The sequence below is a fragment of the Mauremys mutica genome, chromosome 12 (genome assembly GCF_020497125.1).
Source record: "Mauremys mutica isolate MM-2020 ecotype Southern chromosome 12, ASM2049712v1, whole genome shotgun sequence".
Taxonomy (NCBI): Eukaryota; Metazoa; Chordata; order Testudines; family Geoemydidae; genus Mauremys; species Mauremys mutica.
The window spans coordinates 56,766,023-56,783,297 of record NC_059083.1 but is presented as its reverse complement, the minus strand read 5'-3'; the positions used below and the strand labels follow the sequence as shown (position 1 = coordinate 56,783,297).

Sequence of the window (17,275 nt, the reverse complement as noted above, 5' to 3'; positions counted from 1 at the left end):
TAATCTATCATGTTGATCACCCTAGTATCTCTCCATTTACAGCCACAATACAGAAGAGATAACAGACTTTAACCTGCCCTATATTGCTCATCCAATAAATCAAGCATAGTGTCATTTGGGGAGGAAAAAAGAAAACAACATTTTCCTCACAGTCTGAGTGTAAAGGGGCAGTAGTTTAAAGCTGCTCAGGTGTTAGGAATGGTGGAAGTAGGCCAGGAAAAGTGGGGTAGTGAGAAGAGGGAAGAGCAGTAAAAGACGCATGCTAAATGGTGAATACATTTATAAATTAATAAGGTTTGCAATCATTTTTTATCCCATGGTTTTGCAATTTAGCACATAAGTATGCCCAGCACATAGTGTGAGATAATTGCTGGTAATTCTGCTTCTCAGCCTAGATACCCGCAACCCGCCTCCAGAGCCCAGGGATTCAGAGAGAGAAAAAGCCTGATGCTCTCTGTCCCAGGCTCACACGGAGTTTCCTGTGCACTGCCCTCTCCTTCGCTCAGGGCATGCTGGGAACTGCAGCTGCCAGGAACCCTCTAGCTCAGTGGTTCCCAAACTTTAACAACCTGTGAACCCCTTTCACTAAAATGTCAAGTCTCGTGAACCCCCTCCTGAAAATAAACATTTCCAGGCGATTTTCTCCTTTATCTGAGTATAAATTATAAAAGCAGTGATCTTGGAAATACAGAATTTGTTTTTATGACATGCTTATTAAACACTATTTATTATTATTATTATTTATCATGACAACATTTTTATTACATTATGAAAACACAACACTCTTCCAAGATCTCACTTTCATAGCTTGTATCACTTTGAATAAGCCTATTACAAGACAAGGCTCCTATTTTTCATCAAGGAGTGTCAGATGTGGAACAGCATGAAGGTATTTAAGAAGCCAAATCAAAGCGTTCCTCCTACATAAGCATTCAGGTCTTGAGCAGTCCAAGCAAACAATGTATGTTAAAACAAAGCTTAAACTTGTTCTTCATCATCATTTTTAAAACAACACTAGCTACTTATTTAATTTTAAAAACTGCAAAAAATATCCACCTCCCTTTCCGTTTCTTATAAGGAGTCTTGAAGTTGAAATCTCCTCAGTGTGATAGATATGCTTGCTTTGATCTGCTTAGCTCTTGGAAGTCCAGGGGCTCCAGGCTGCTGGCCCCATGCTGCTGGGGTCCCTAGGGACAGCCCTGTCCGCCATTAGGGAATTTTTTTCCGAGAACTCTCTGTAACATTTCGTGAATTCCCAGGGGTTCATGAACCACAGTTTGGGAACCACTGCTCTAACTCCTCAGCAGTGTCTTTTATGTGCGAGCTGGGCTCTGCTGCGTCCAGCGGCCCCTAGTGGTGGCTAGCACATTTCTGTGGGGGAAAAGAAATTCTGTGCGCACCATGTTAATTTTTGCAAAATTCTGTATTGTGCAGTGTCGCATAATTCCCCCAGGAGTAATTTAAGGCCTTCTGAAGCACCTGTAAGTGGGCTCCAGGGCTCTTCTCCAATTCACCTCACATGCTCGTATGGGCATGCTCCAAACAGAGGTACCACAGGGGCTTTAACGATTGCAGCTGGTTCCTTTCAAGAATGGGAACTAGGAGCTCTCCTGACAGGCAATTAAAAAGCTACCCATTTTTTTACTTCAAATAAATACAAAAGAATGAGCCATTCTAGATCAGACCTGGGCAAGTCAGAACTGAGTGCCCATTGGGCAGACCCAGCATTCAACACTCAAAGCTCACTAACTCCCAGGGGAGGCAGGTGGGTGAGTGAAAATCCTGAGAGGTGATCTCTTCAGAGAAGCAGAATGACTGACAGTAAGTAATTATCTGTCTCTCCTACTATGGGGCTGGATTGATTCTTTTCTCATTTACACTGGTGCAAATCCATTGACACCCATCGTGCAATGACTCTTGCTATGTACTGGTGTAAATGAGCAGGATTCTCACTCCTGGGGAGTTAATAGAGCTCACAAGTCCTGCAGCGGCAGACAGAGGCCACTGCCCAACAAGCAATATGAAAGATTTGTTTTAAATCAAAGTAGGTTGAGAAATGTTCCCATAAGGCTGTATCTTCATACATATAAAGTCTCTTGACTGAACTGCAGTTCAGTTCCAAATGAAACCCATACTCAGAGTTTGATTATTATTTTTTTAAATTTTCTTTACTTAAAGTCCTCAAGGAAGTTTCTGTCTAAGGGTATGCCTACATGGCAGCTTCAGATGTAATTTCCAGTTTGGATAGATGTACATACACTACTTTTGATTGACCTAGCATACTAAAAACAGATGTGTAGTCACCACAGTTGAAGCAGCAAGATGGGCTAGCTCAGTGGCTCTCAAACTTTTTTACTGGTGACTCTTTTCACATAGCAAACCTCTGAGTGCAACCCCCTTATAAAATAAAAACACTTTAATATATTTAACACTATTATAAATGCTGGAGGCAAAGCAGGGTTTGGGGTGGAGGTTGACAGCTCATGACCCCCACCCCCCATGTAATAACCTCACAACCCCCTGAGGGGTCCCGACCCCCAGTTTGAGAACCCTTGGGCTAGCTGCACCTAGGCCCTGGGCGGATTGTACTTGGGGTGGCTAGCCAGTCCCACTGCCTGCGCCACTGCAGCTACACCACTCTTCAGAGTGCACTAGCTCAATCAAAGCCAGTATGAGTATTTCTGTCCAAGCTGGAAATTATACCTTCAGCTCCAGCATAGAGGTGTCCTTAGCCACATGCAAATCAGTCACATGATCCTCCTCACAAATAATTGTTTGGTTCCTTTTTGAGTGATGGTCCCTATTGTATTCCACTGAGGGTTTACACATGCACGTGTCTGGAGCCAAAGAATTTGAAAGTAGTGTCTGTTAGTCAATACATGCACCATTGCTCCGCCTCATGGTTTCATTCGAAGTGATAAAGGGCAAGGTGGACTGACCACACCCTCAGTTCCTTCTCACCACCCCATGGTCCCAGTGGCCCCCTCATCTGCTAGTGTCCCCACATCTCTCACTGACACATTTAAAAAAAAGTTTTAGAATTGTGCATAGTTTTTCTTGTTTTTACTTGTAGTTCTAGTGGTTTTAGTGTAAATTTGGGGAATTAAGAGATTTTCGAGATCTGTTTTTCATCAGTCCCCCCCTCCCCACCCAGCACCCATGAATGGGTACTGAATTATTCTGAAGATGCCAGAATTCAAGATCTGTGCATCCTGCCTTAATTCATTCTTGGTCAGCAACAAGTGCCAACTCTGTCTCTAGTGCTTGGGAGAAGCCTACAGTTCACCCAGGTCCAGTATCTGCCTGTCCTTCACAAGCTGTACCCAAGAGGGCTGTGCTCTCCGCCTCAGGAAGCACTTTGTGGAGGTCTCCGTGAGGCCTCAGTTGGATCCAGGCTGGGGAACCCCCTGTATATCAGTCTGAGAAACCCAGGAGCACGCCTCTACCATGGAGATTGAGTCTGGTTCTGCCAGTACTATGGACCCCATAGCAGTGCCTAGTTGGGAGGGAAGGAAGCATGCTCATAAGCATGGCAGTAAGTCTTCTTCCAGGCCCAGGAAGGGTGATGCCCATGAGTTCCACCCATGGAGAAGTGGCACATTCCAATGCACAAAAGCATGATAAACATTTGCACAGGTTGGCAGATCCACCAGTACCAAACATCAAGCCACGCACGCCTTCCAAGTGGGCACCCCCTAAATCAAGGCAACCATCAATTCCAAAACAGCCCTCCATTCTGGCTCCAGTTCCAGCTATGGAATGTATCAACTACCCGAAGGCGGGTTCCAAAGAGGATGGAGCTCGGCTGTTCTCAGTGGTGGCAGATGACAGAACAAGGAACAATGGTCCCAAGTTGCGGTGGGGGAGGTCTAGGTTGACTATTAAGAAAAACTATTTCACTAGGAGGGTGGTGAAGCACTGGAATGGGTTACCTAGGGAGGTGGTGGAATCTCCATCCTTAGAGGTTTTTAAGGCCCAGCTTGACAAAGCCCTGGCTGGGATTATTTAATTGGGGTTGGTCCTGCTTTGAGCAGGGGATTGGACTAGATGACCTCCTGAGGTCTCTTCCAACCCTAAACTTTTATGAATCTATGACAGGATGATGTATCTCTTGCTCATCTGGGAGTTTTGGGTGGCACTGGAAGTTCTTTTTCTGGAAAGGTATTTAACAAAGAGACAGCATATAACAGGTATATGAAGAAACTTGCCAGCATTAGTGCACGTGCTCCCCTATCCCCAAACTGCATTCCACTGTGCTTCTCAGTAAGTGGCCACCAGAAATGCCCTGTGAATATGGTTTCCCATGATGGAAGGCAGAAGTTTGCTCCTTTGTATGTCATTGTAGGAGACAGAGCTTTCTTCCTGACAGAACAGGATTGGGGAGTCAGCCAGACTGGCAGGCGTGTGATGGTGCCGCTAGGAATGTTTTTTCCTTGGTCTAAATACTTGACAGGTCTGACAGGCCAAACTCTCCCAGCAGCATCAAAAAGCAGGCCGGGGCCACGTTCAGGGGGCTTGGATACATCATCAGAATCCAAGAAACACAGTGGCCTGAGGCTCATTTGACCCTCAGGGCGGGCAGAAAAGGATAGGCCCCGAACTAACAGTCAATTAAAATCTTGATTGTGTCCACTCCTGGCTGGCTGAGTTATGGTAAGCTATTGTACACATAGCCATTCCCCCGGTGAATGAGCTCTCTGGGCATAACCCATGTCACCAGGCCTCCAGAGCAGTGCTTCCAGGGTAACTTCTGAAGCTAGCAGCACAGTAAGCAGGGCTGCAGCCAGGAAACAGGGCCTCCTTGTCCCTCCTGCCCCTGCCTCCAGAGGCAGCAGCCCTCCACAGATCTTGTAGTTCCTGCCTTTCCTCATCTCCAAGGACTGTCACCTTCGGCAAGGTTCAGAATTGTCGAGGAACTGCACAAGTCTCCTTCCCAGCTGCGCTGGTTCCTTGCTGTTTCCCCCACCAGCTGCACTGGACACAGGCCAGACCTCCTGCTCCTGCTCCTGCTCCTGCTCCTGCACTAAGTGTACTTACTGAGACACTGTGCACACAGCCCAGCTCTGAAGCCCAGACCTGGGGCAGCTGCCCCAGCTGTCGCCAGTAGTGGGAACTTTGACCATTAGCAAACCCTACGCTGGGCCTTCATGCAGCACTCTGGCCTCAGCCACTGATCAAAATATGGGCCTATTTTTCTCTCACAGGAGCTGGAAAGGCTGGAGGTGGAGCGGGTGGAAATGATTCGGCAGCACCTTTGCCAGTACACACAGCTGCGGCACGAGACAGACATGTTCAACCAAAGCGTGAGTTTACTCTTTGTTTAGGACCCTTTGGTCCAAGTGCTGTAGTGACGCTCTGCTGAACTCCAGCCTGGTCTTGTATACAGTGTGCTAAATTCCACTGTCTAATGGAGACTGAGGTGTAAGTGGTGCCAGTTTGGGAGTCTGTGGTTCTGCACCTACCATGTATCTCCAGAGACATCCAGAGCCTGGGGGCGAGACAGATGGAAGAGCAGAGAAGCGGGTCAGAAGGGGCACGTACACTGGAATGTTTCATCATGAAAGCCCTGTGGTGCAGGGTGTGGCTGAGAAGTGCTTGACTGGAAGGCATAAGGCAAAGCAGCCCCTTACTTTAATTTACACCTCTCCTAGATAGATGCTTCTCACTCTCCCAGCAGCACACACAGCTCCACACAGTCCTTCATTGTTGCAAGAAAGATGGCAATCACAGCAACCATTATTTCAAAATGAAAATGTAAAATCTTGTAAAACTGGCACCTTTTCAAATACTTGCATATATGGTACGTATTCTGATGTGCGTGGTATTCAGTATATTGTGATATATTTTGAGGTATATATTCACATTACAGAAATCATACAATCATAGCCATATACATCATAACATATACTGATAATTGTCATAGTGCAGGTTGTCCCAGCGCTCCCCACTGCACTCAGGCCTGGTGCCATGGGTGAGCCATGCCTTGGTTTCCCCTTACCAAGGCAATAAACAAGTCCAAGCAGGCCTTTGGGAACCACAGAGCACCTTCTTCGGCGGGTCTCTTTTATGAAATAGAAAAGAACCACACAAAACATAAGCAAAATCTTCAGTCATCTCTTCTACCAGAAACCCTCTGCCTCTGGGTGTAACTAGTCTTGCATCCTGGCCCTTTAGCCGCAGATCACTCACACGCTGAATTCCTTGCCTGGGGTGTGGGCCTCTGCAAGGTGTTCTGCTGGCTGCTACTCCTTCCCAACCATGCAGCTCTTTGCTGAGTAAGTCCCTAGTGGCTCCCCGAGAGATCCCCTGCCCAGTTCATTCTCCTGGGCTGCACCTGTCCCTTCCCTAGGAGACCCTGTAGGGGTGGGATAGCTCAGTGGTTTGTGCATTGGCCTGCTAAACTCAGGGTTGTGAATTCAATCCTTGAGGGGGCCATTTAGGGATCTGGGGGGGAAAAAGGGGGGACAGTACTTGGTCCTGCTGTGAAGGCAGGGGACTGAACTCCATTACTTTTCCTGGTCCCTTCCAGTTCTATGAGATAGGTATATCTCCTAATTTATTGATAACCTTTTCTCTGGGACTGCTCCTCTCTCTGAGAGCAGCTTCCCTAACCAAACTCAGGTAGCTGTTTTTATTAGCTCCAGGTGCTTGTTTACTAATTAACCACTAAGCAGCCACCTAGGACAGTGAATTACTCCCAGATAGACATTCAGAAGGCAGTCACTGGGCAGACTGGGCCGTGACTCTCCTTAAAGGGCCAGTCACCCCATGATAATAATATTCAAAAGAAAATGGATCAACACATGTGCAACTATTTGCTAAGGAGCAGTATGCTATCAATCAGGTTTTGTTCCTAGCTCTTGGAGGGAAGGGTGATCTAGTAGTTAGATCAGCTGATTGGGAATTAGGATTCCTGTGTTCTGTTGTACAAAATGATGCATACATTCATCAGTGAGTTTGTAATGGTAAGCAAAGAAGAGAATTTTACAGAAAGGAAGATGAAACACATAGATGTGGAACTTCCTTTGTGAGAAGAGTAGGTCAGGAATTGGGGTTCTGTTCCAAGCTGTCCCAGAAGCAACTGTTCTAGTCTTTAGTTATCCTGCCTGTAAAATATGGGAAAAATTCTTAACACCCCATTCAGTACAGAGAGGAGGTGCTCCTGCCATAGACAAAGGCATATTTTGATTTGCAAGAGCAGGGATTTTGCCTGAAACCCATATGGAAACACAGTTCCAGGCAATCATTCCAAAACAATACAATGTGACAAGATTGAGCAATCATTGAAAAAGTTCAGCTGCAAATGGTGATTTTCCACATTTTAGAACTTGGCTAAATTGAGACAGATTTTTTGGGAGACAGTGTAAGACATTTTTTTGACCCTATGACTATCCCCCTGAAAATGTCAAGTTCCTGCCCCAAACACATGAAGGTCTAGAGGTCTTCAAGCAATGGTTTGATTTTTTTTTAATTGGCAGGTTTTTTTCCACTAATTTTGTTCTCCCCAACCCCCTGCCCCAGCCCTGAGTCTCCCCCAAACCCGCAAACCCCTCTGGACCCCCCTCCTGCACCCCAAACCCCTCATATACAGCCCCATCCCAGAGCCTGCACCCCCAGACGGAGCCCTCACCCCCTCCTGCACCCCAACCCCCAGCCTAGAGCCTTCCCTGCACCCTGAACCCCTCATTTCTGGCCCCACTCTGGAGCCCACACCCCCGGTTAGAGCCCTCACCTCCCCACACCCCAGCCCAGTGAAAGTGAGTGAGGATGGGGGAGAGCGAGGCACTGAGGGAAGGGAAATGTAGTGAGCAGAGGGCAGAGCGTTGGGGAAGGGGGCGTGGCTTCATTGAAGGGGCAGGGCTAGGATGTTCAGTTTTGTGCATTTACAAAGTTGGCAACCCTATTGTCACACCAGGAATTGGATGCAGCATACATTGGACTTGCCTCACCAATGGTATGATTCCTCTTGCAAAGCCTGTATTTTGTCTGACCTCCCATTTATGGATCCAGGTAATTGAGAGGAGGCTGTTACTCCTGAGACAGTGGCACAACTGATTCAGTTGCAAGGAGATCTTGCAGCAGGAATTGCTCTGTGTTCTGATATGTGTTTTTGATAATTTGCTTCTCATTCTGATCTTTTTAGACAATAGATCCTGTCGATCAGTTACTTCAAAAAGTGGAGCCTGCCAAAGACAGGGAACTGTGGGTACAAGAACACAAAACTGGAGATATCAGACCTGTGGACATGGAAATATAGACTGATCTGATTAGTGATATGTGAGGGGTTTGCTGGTTTAACCAGGCTAATGGGTCCTGTAAAGGGTCAGAAGACAGACAGGACGGCGAAAGGGTTGCTCTGCTACCAGATACCTTGTATTTATTGTCTGTAGGGAGTATCTCTGTCACATTTGATCATCACATCAGTTCCCATTGTGCTATGCCTTAAGCTCCCAACATTCCAGGGTTAAGAAGCCAGATGTCTGTTCTTCCTGTCAGAAGTTTCCAGCTGCCAGGAGAAACCGAGGCCCTTGCTTCCTGGTACAGAGAGAGCTCTGTTCTTCAGTGACTGTGCACTACACCCATTGCATGACTCTCTTTGTGTAGAATGTAAGAACAGCCATGCAGCAAGCCTCTGCCATGGAAGCAGACTAGTCACTTGACTATGATGCTGGAAGCAAGGAGCTCCTGAACATGGATCCCAGCACTGCCACTGCTCAGCTGGATGGCCTTGGGCACATCACATAACTTTTCTGGTTCCTCCATTTATAATAAGGGGCTCATAATACTTACCTACCTCACAGGGGTGTTGTGAGGGTACATTGATTTTGTATAATACTTTTTAGCACAACTACCTTGCTGCGGTAGTATGTCTGAGTGCAGGGAGGGACGGGCTTTTCCCCAAAGCAGTAAACAAGGCAAAAGGCTAGGAGAAAACCCCACAGTGGAAAGACACCTGTTCAAGCCCTTCCTGTTTTATAATCCCACTCAGAGACATATAGACCCTGTATCATCTCCATTTCTCTTTGAGGCTAACAGAAAGTAAGACTGAAAGGGACCTCTTGCACCATCTATTTACCAGGAAGAACTCGGTTGTGCTATAGCTACCTCATTAATTGTCTGGTTGACTTAAGTGACAAAAAGAGGACGCCTACCGTGGAATAAATTTGATCTTCAGGTCCATTTCTGCCTATATAGTGTGATGTCCTACAGTCTCTGCTTTCTGCAGGATCTTCTAATGCTCCCTTTGGGAGGTCATTTCCCAACCAAATGGATCCAAGTTTAAATTAGCCTTTGTTTAATTTCCTTGAAATAACTCCTAGCTTGTAGCCTTTTGGATGCCCATGCACTCTCTGTCTCTCCATCTCTTTCTCGCTTTCGTTGGTGTCCCCCCCAACACACACATCAGATGTCTGCAGATAGTTAGCAAGTCTATTCTATTCTATTCTATATAGGTTTTTATACTGCACTCATCACTAGTATCTGAGCTCTTTCCAGCAGTGCATTAAGAAGTGCAGCTACACATCTGTCACATGTTGTTTGTTCTCTCATCCTCCCCCAGAAGGAGAAACATGCAGTGAAGTGTCTTGTTTTGGTAGTTATTAAAAAAACCTTATTTGTTAAATATCCCTGTCTCTACATGTTTATATTAGCGAAGGCAAGGTCAAAGTAATGTGCCTTGCACTTGGAGCTTGAAAGTGGTGAGGTTATAATAGTCATTACTTCCTGGGGGAGTTCATTCCACAGTCTTGGACTGGCCCCAGAGAAAATTCTGTCTCCTGCACAAATAAACTTGACTCTTTTGTTGAGTGTTCCACTGTGCCAAAAGAGCATAGCTAACCATGGGCTTCATCTTGGAGCGTTAGATGGTCTTTTAGGGCCCTGACCATGCAGTGCTTTGAAGATAAGGACCAAGACCTTGAACTTGATTTGAAATTCTATGGGAAGGTCACAGTGTAGAGCAAGAGGACAGTTGCTAAGGGGAGACACTGCAGTGTTTTGCACTAGTTGGAGTTTCCAAACAGCTGAAGGTTTCATGCCCAGGTGTATCACATTGTAGTCCAGCAGTGATGAAGGCACAAATAACTGAGGCCAGGTTTTCATCTGCTAGGATGGACAGAGATTACTCACAGCTGTTGTGATGAGAGAGGTCAACATTAGCGAGGAATCCAAGAGTACTACAGACTGAATTGACCAGTTGTGGATATGATCCTTCAGTCGAAGAAGACTTCATCGGGACTGCAAAGTCTTCAAAATATTCTACTCTGCCAAACAGATTTTCTAAGGCACCAAGGACATGCATATCTATCTGACGTTCAGTGTAGTTGAGGGTGCCCAGTACTGTTGAAAATCAGGCCCTTAACCTGTCCTTATAATGTAGCCCCTTGTCCAATGTTGTTGCTTTTCTCTGAATTTGTTCCTGTTTCTCACTGTCAGAACTAGGGACCGAATGCTCACCAATGGCATTTGATATTTATAGCTCTTCGATGTTATACAGCTATGTAAGTTTGACATTATCTTTGAATTACAGTTTTTTTTGTCTCCAATATTATTCCTGTTGTTAAACTTTGCAGTTGACCCCTTCTTGACATTGCATAGGACTGCAAGATCCTTTTTTTAGATTCAGCAGAAATCTTGGTTATGGCTCTTTTGGTCCTGCCACTTGATTAACTGGAACAGGTTTGGAGAAGGGCTATTAGGATGATCAGGGGAATGGAAAGATGATTTTAGAGGAAGTTAAAAGAACTTGGCTTGTTTAGCCCAGCAAATACCTTCACACTTTCTCCCACACCACCCAATATGTGCAGGAGCACCCTGTAAAAACCTGCAATGCCTTTACACTGTCCTCCTTCAAATGCCACTTACAGCTCTCCTCTGCCATCATGCCTACAAAGCTGGTGCTGGGACTGCAGCTTAGCACTCTGATCAGAATCATCTCCCTGTTACCCTGAGTTGCTGGGCTTTCTGCTCCTTCCTCGCCTGCGAGAAAGGTGTCAACTCCTGAGAGGTGGGGGAGAGAATTGCCTGCTTCCTGCAGCAGCTGTGATTGGCTGCTCTTCCCCAGGAGGCAGACAAATGGGGCCAGACAGTCAATCAGAGAGGAGTTTTCCCTAGATGGTGTTAAAAATGTGTGCCCCTCAGCCACCTGTCTCACTATTTAGAAATGTAATTTCCTGGGGCTACACCACTGCATATTCTGAGCACTGGCTAGACTAGAACCCAGTTCACCTGACTTGCCTTGCTGCTCTAATGAGTCCATCACATTGTGATGACCTGCCTTTCCAGCTGTTTCTCTGATCACTTCCCAGCCTCATCACTTATTTGGTTTGATTATTATTCCATTGGTTTTCTGCTTTAGTGATGTGTCCTTCTGTTATCTTTACTGAGCACTTTAGATGACAGGCACTGGAAAAGTCAATAAAATGTAGGGTAATGTTTTCAAAAGTACAATTTCCAAAGGTGACTCTAGCATTAGGAACCTAAGTCTTACTGCAGGTAAATTTGAAAAGTTTTGTCTGTTAGCATAACAGTGGCTTTCTCCCAGTCCTCTGGTACTATCCCAGTTTCTAAGATTTAGTACAAATTAAAATGAATAATTTGGAGAACTCTTCAGCCAACTCTTTTAAAACTTTTGTGTGCAAATTATCAGTTTTGCAGATTTTGTGTAACATCTGTTTTAGTTACTGTTGAAACAGAAAGTGTTTCACCATAATTATATAAATAAATAACTACATAATCCAGCTTCATTCCAAATGCAAGACATAAATATTTATTGAACACTTCTGCTTTTTCTGCATCATTACTGACTATTTTAGCACTCCATCTAGTAATGAAACCTACATCCTGGACATAAATAAATTTAAATAATTATTCTAACCATATTGACCATAGATTTTTTTGGTAATACCTTTAGCTTCTCCTATCAGTTACCTGCATTTCTTAATTTTAATTTATTATTATCAATTTCCCCTTTTTTATTCATCAATTTTTTTGCTTGTTTCACATCCCTTCTTAAGCTAGTGGACGGTTTTATGGGTATTTGTTTTTTGTTTGCTTTTTAACTGAACAGCCTTTTCTCATGACTGAAGAATTATGGACTTTGGGACATGTAGGAAAGCATTCTTAAATGAGTAACTATTTTAATGCATACATTTCTATTTAAGTGTTTTATTCCCAATCAGTTTTGCTCATAATTAATTTACCTTTCAGAAACTGGCCCGTTTTAAATGCTAAGTATATATACATATTACTAGTTGGGATTGTATTATTTTTGCTCATAAATATTTCAGGCAAATCATAACTAGCACTTTTTATGTCAGTAATAAATTAATCTTTGAGTCAGAATGAGGCCTGCAATACTTTTTTGTGTTAGAGAATTGTCATGTTTAATTTAAAGAGATTCCAAAGAAGTTTTACTGTTGGAGCTAGAAGATCTCCAGTTTATGATTTGTGTATTTGTTTCCACATAAAGGACAATTAGTGAGAATTTCCCAGCATTTCTCAGGATGTTCTTTGTTACGTGCCTTGTTTTTCACCCCAGAGGTGGTATACTGCTCTTTTAGCTAAATCTGAAACAAATGCAGGTATTTTGAGCCACATCCCTCAGCAGTGGGTCCGCAGCCTCTTGTATCCAGCTGACTGTCAGTCTTGGCTTTTCAGTAGCCACTTTTCTCAGCTTGTTTGTCCTCTAGCTCTCCAAGGGTGGAATATTTATTAGCATTGTCTAGGCTGAATGGCTTTGTATGTTCCCCTTCATTTCTCCCACATTGTTCAATCTCATTCACATCTACTCCCTCCATGGCCTCAGACACTTCCTTTCCCCTCACAACTACAGCGTAATCTATCCATTTTAACTTCTTGATGTTTGTCTGAGTCCTTCCCATTCTACCACAGGATGCAAAACAGTTTGCATGTCACACACACGTAGCCTTTTCTGTCTTCATACACCAGCCTGCCATATAGTTTTGGGCAGCCATTTATTGATGCATCTTACTTAAAACAAACCATCTTTTTAAGGCCTATCTTTCTCACTCTTTGAATTCCTTCTGGAACCAACCCATTTGCCATTTCCAGTTCCTTGCTAGGTGGATGTGCTAAGCCCTGGCTTTAACAAAGAAGTCAGATCTGCCTCTTCAATGACTGACAAGCCCCCTGCTGGTCTCACAGATGAAGAGCTACCAAACAAGGCTGCTGAAAGATTCCCAACCTGCTCTAAAAGCTCTCAGCATCATAGCCAGCATTTCTGTGCAGCCACTCAGCACTCAGGTTGCTGTAAGCCTGCAAGAAGCTCACCCGTAGGAACACTGGGTCAGTGACTGTGACAGCCTGAGAGCTCTGGAGGCTGCATTTTTCAAGACAAGTGAGTTATTCTAAAAAAGCCATGAAGTCATGGAACAAAATCCTATTAAAATAGCTCCTTTCTCCTACCAGAGTAATTTTCTCATATACAAGTTTGCCTGAGTGCACATCTGTAGCAGCTTCCCTGGAACAGCTGTGACTTTGTTTGCAATGAGCACTAGAAGCAAACCTTCTCCATTGCAGTGTATAAAAGAGGGAGATGTTTGCTTGCTCACAGGGTTATTGTCTCGTGTTTCACTTTGCTGTGCAGTTTCACACTGCTTTGTTGCTGCTTTCCATTCACATATTTCCTACACAACAGTGTTACCAGTGTGCTCAGCTGTTCTCTGGCAGAAGGTTACATTCCCAACACCTTATTTTAAAAACATATCAGATATTTTCAATGGGAATTCTGACTAAAGCTTTTGGAGACGGTTAGGTCAATGGATTCAAACCAGCACTAGTAATAACTGCTCAGACTGTCTGAGAAGGGTACTACCCAACCTCTGCATTTCAGCAAGGTTTTAAAAAATGGGTAAATTTGACTCCTCGGTGCACATATAGAATTACATGACCTGCTCTCCAGAAGTGCTGAGCATTCACAAGTCTCTTGGCAGTAAATGGGAAGTAATAGGCAAAGAGAATCCTAATTAAGGCTTCTATTTAAATAAAAAGTTGTGACCTTTCAAGTCACCAGCAGATGTCTTGCCACCCCAATACAAAACCACCAGTTCTGCTACTAATTATGAATGAAATTATGGCCAAAACAATGCTGGGAAGAATTCAAACTGTACAAGACCCATAATGTACACATAGAGACATACCCTACTGTTGTTCCAGCTCCTTTTCACTATGGCTTGTGAACTGGCCTGCCTGATACTCAGTAATACCGTGATTCCCTGGTCACTTCTCAAGGGTTCCTCAGGGTACTGATGTATGGCAACACCCAAGTCATGTCCAAAGATTTCCCAGGTTCCTGGGATTGCGGTGATGTCCAGAATCACACCAGGCCACCGCATGACTCAGGGTCCCACATACACTAACCCCACCCCAGGCAGCCTGCAAGACTTGGGAGCACATGCATTCTTTCTCTGACATAATGAGGACACTTTCTTTTTCATTAGCATGTCTTTTCTCTGGGGATTTCTTCTCCACACCTGCTATCTGTGCAATGGTCATTACCTCATGTTTTAAAGTAGATCTTATCCATAAAGGTACGTGATTTCTGTTTCTGAATGCTCAGCTCCTAATTGTTATTTTAGACACATTTCCACCAGAGCTATATCTGTTTCCAAGCATTTTGTTCTTCAGTTTAGATTTTCAGATGTCACTGTCATGTTTATATTGCACTAATGTTCAGAACAAGATGTCATGCTTCTTGGATACATTTCTAAATGTGACTGATGCTCAAACTATGCTTCAAGCTCCAGTGGTTGGAAGTGCAATTACTCCTTTTTGGGCTATACACCATAGACTCCACTAATCCTTCCAAGTCTGTTCACCAATGAGACCAACACTTGGCATAGTTTGATTTCTAATTTTTAATCCCATGCACTCCACGAGGCAGAATCCTTTTGTGCCTATCTAAAGATATGATTCTAACATGCATACATTACTAAAGTCTTGTAAAGATCTTTTAAATAACATTTCAGGTCAATAGCATAAGAAACAGAGAGAAAATATTTACTCAGATTCAAAACAGAGATGTGCAAATTTAAATTCCCTCAACTTATATTAAGTTGGACTATTTTTAAAATATGGTATGAAAGACAAACTCAGCAGGAATGAAAGACAAACTCAGCAGGAATGCAGAAAAAGCCTACCAGTTACTGTGTTCAGATTCCCTGAGCTTCCAGGAATACAATTTGAGCAAATTGGCTTCATTTCTGCAGATTTCTTAGGTAACTGAACAATGGTTTGAACCTCAACTGCAATTCCACAAAAATACAATTAGTAACTCCCCCAAATTCTAAGTGCCTCTTTAAATTGTACTTGCTATAGTTACACAAGTATAAAAATGCATAGACCCACCTCATGAACTTCCACGGTTCAGGAGCAGCCAGTGTACAGACCTCGTCAGCTTTCTCAGTTCCCCTTTGTTGCTCCCATACTGTCACTCAGTGCAGACCCAAACCCACTTGATGTTACCTCCCTGATTATTAATGCCAAGAATAGACATCAGAAATGCTTGCCACTTAAATTGAAATTCTAGCCATGCTAAAGAAAACACCCATCCACTGCCCCTTCATCTTGCACTAGCCTCTGCTTCCTTCTCCTCTGCTCTTTGGGAGAGATCCTATGACTTTCTAGTGCACATTCATTTCAGTGGAAGTTGAGGTCATTCAGCATTTCACATGATCAGGAGCTTTGTCACACGTGCCTTGGAAGGGTAGAGTCCTTCATGCCACTCAGAGAGAAATGATCCTCTCCTAAAGGGCATTCAGAACAACCTCCTAAGCTAATCTTCCAACAAGGAGCCTTCCATACAGGGGTGCCATTAAAACAAGCAGCAAACATCACATAATGAGTCTGAATAAAGTCCACACTGGACCCAAGCAAATGCTGTTTTCTGGTGAGGTCCCTGTAAATGAGGACTCGACCCTCTGAGGCTGTCACTGTGGCAAAGTGACTCAGCATGTGGGTGGGTTTACCGTGTGTATTGGCTGAGGATTGGGACTGGCGTTTGAAGAGTATTTGTTGGGGTGCTCAGGTTTGCAAGATGTCACTGTCTAGTCATTTGGATTTAGGAACGTTTGTCCTGAGACTTGCCGCTCCTTCAGAGTAATGGGTACTAGGGCTGCGATTTTTACAGCTGCGTTGGGGGTTTGCCCAATTTCCATTTGCTTGGTCATACACAGGGAGAACATCATCTAAGAGCAAGAGTATCAGTCTGTTCTGGACAGAGCAGGTGGCAATATCAGACAAATGGAATCTACTCTTTTTAAAATTGCTGTCTTTGTTTCAACAGTCCAAAAGAAGGTGGGAAATCCAGTGAGTAGTTTGGCAGACAGTCCAAGTGCAGTTGTTCAAAAGCAGATCAGATCCGTGGTGAGCCATGTTCTAAAGCAGTTTTCTAATCAAATGAAGTTGCCTATATGGTCCTTTTGCTCAATACTGTCCAAATTTTTAAAGCAACAATTGTCTTTTGCCAGTACTAATGACCTCTTTTTTAAATGTGTTTAATCAAAATTTTATATCTTTCCACAAATATTGTCTGAATAGACCCTTAAATAACTTATGTAACATAAGATCTGTATCTGAATAACAATAGTAAATCTTTGATCAGTGTGTAAATTGTAATGTGGTCATTGTCTCATAAAAACATATGATGGAATCATTTTGGCTGAAGAATTGAATGCTCAAAAGGTTTAAGGATCAGCTCCTTAGCTGGGTTAATTGGCATAGCTCCACTGAAGTTAATAGGGCGGTGCTGATTTACACCAGCTGTGGATCTGGTTCTTAAGTGTTGAAAGCATTTGCTATACATAATTTTTCTGTCTTATTGCAAAAAGTTTAACTGTATTTTCCTGCATTATTCATGAGTGTGTATGCACCTCAGTGCTTCATCTCATCCTTTGTAAAATAAATTGTACAGATACACGTCGGCTGACCATGGTGTTATATTTACCGAATTGTTGTTTTAAATTAAAAGCACACTGTCATAACAATTACACACGTGGCTGTATCTCCTCCACCTGCTGCTCCAATGAATTTCTGCTATACCATGGGGCTCATCAGTTGAAAGTGACAAAGGAGGAGAAAGTCCTGGTTTTATTAGCTGATTATAGGATGACTATGAACCATAAACGTGCTGTAGCTGTGAAAAAGGCAAATGCAAGCCTAAGATGTATCGGGCAAGGTATATCCAGTAAAAATAGACTCACCTTGGTAAGACCTCTTCTGGAATACCGTGTACAATTTTGATCACCCTTTTTCAAGA

The 17,275-nt window shown here is 43.8% G+C and overlaps 1 protein-coding gene across 1 annotated transcript in view; it reads left to right on the top strand.

The window, feature by feature from the left end:
• The window catches only part of GAS7 (growth arrest specific 7), a 234,432-nt gene extending 217,442 nt beyond the window's left edge, over positions 1-16,990 (top strand). Inside the window, exons 13-14 of the mRNA XM_044981822.1 lie at positions 5,205-5,303; positions 8,144-16,990. Of these exons, the coding sequence (XP_044837757.1) occupies positions 5,205-5,303; positions 8,144-8,257 (213 nt within the window). The 3' untranslated portion in view covers positions 8,258-16,990. The remainder of the gene's footprint in view (positions 1-5,204; positions 5,304-8,143) is intronic.
• Positions 16,991-17,275: the final 285 nt, after the last annotated feature.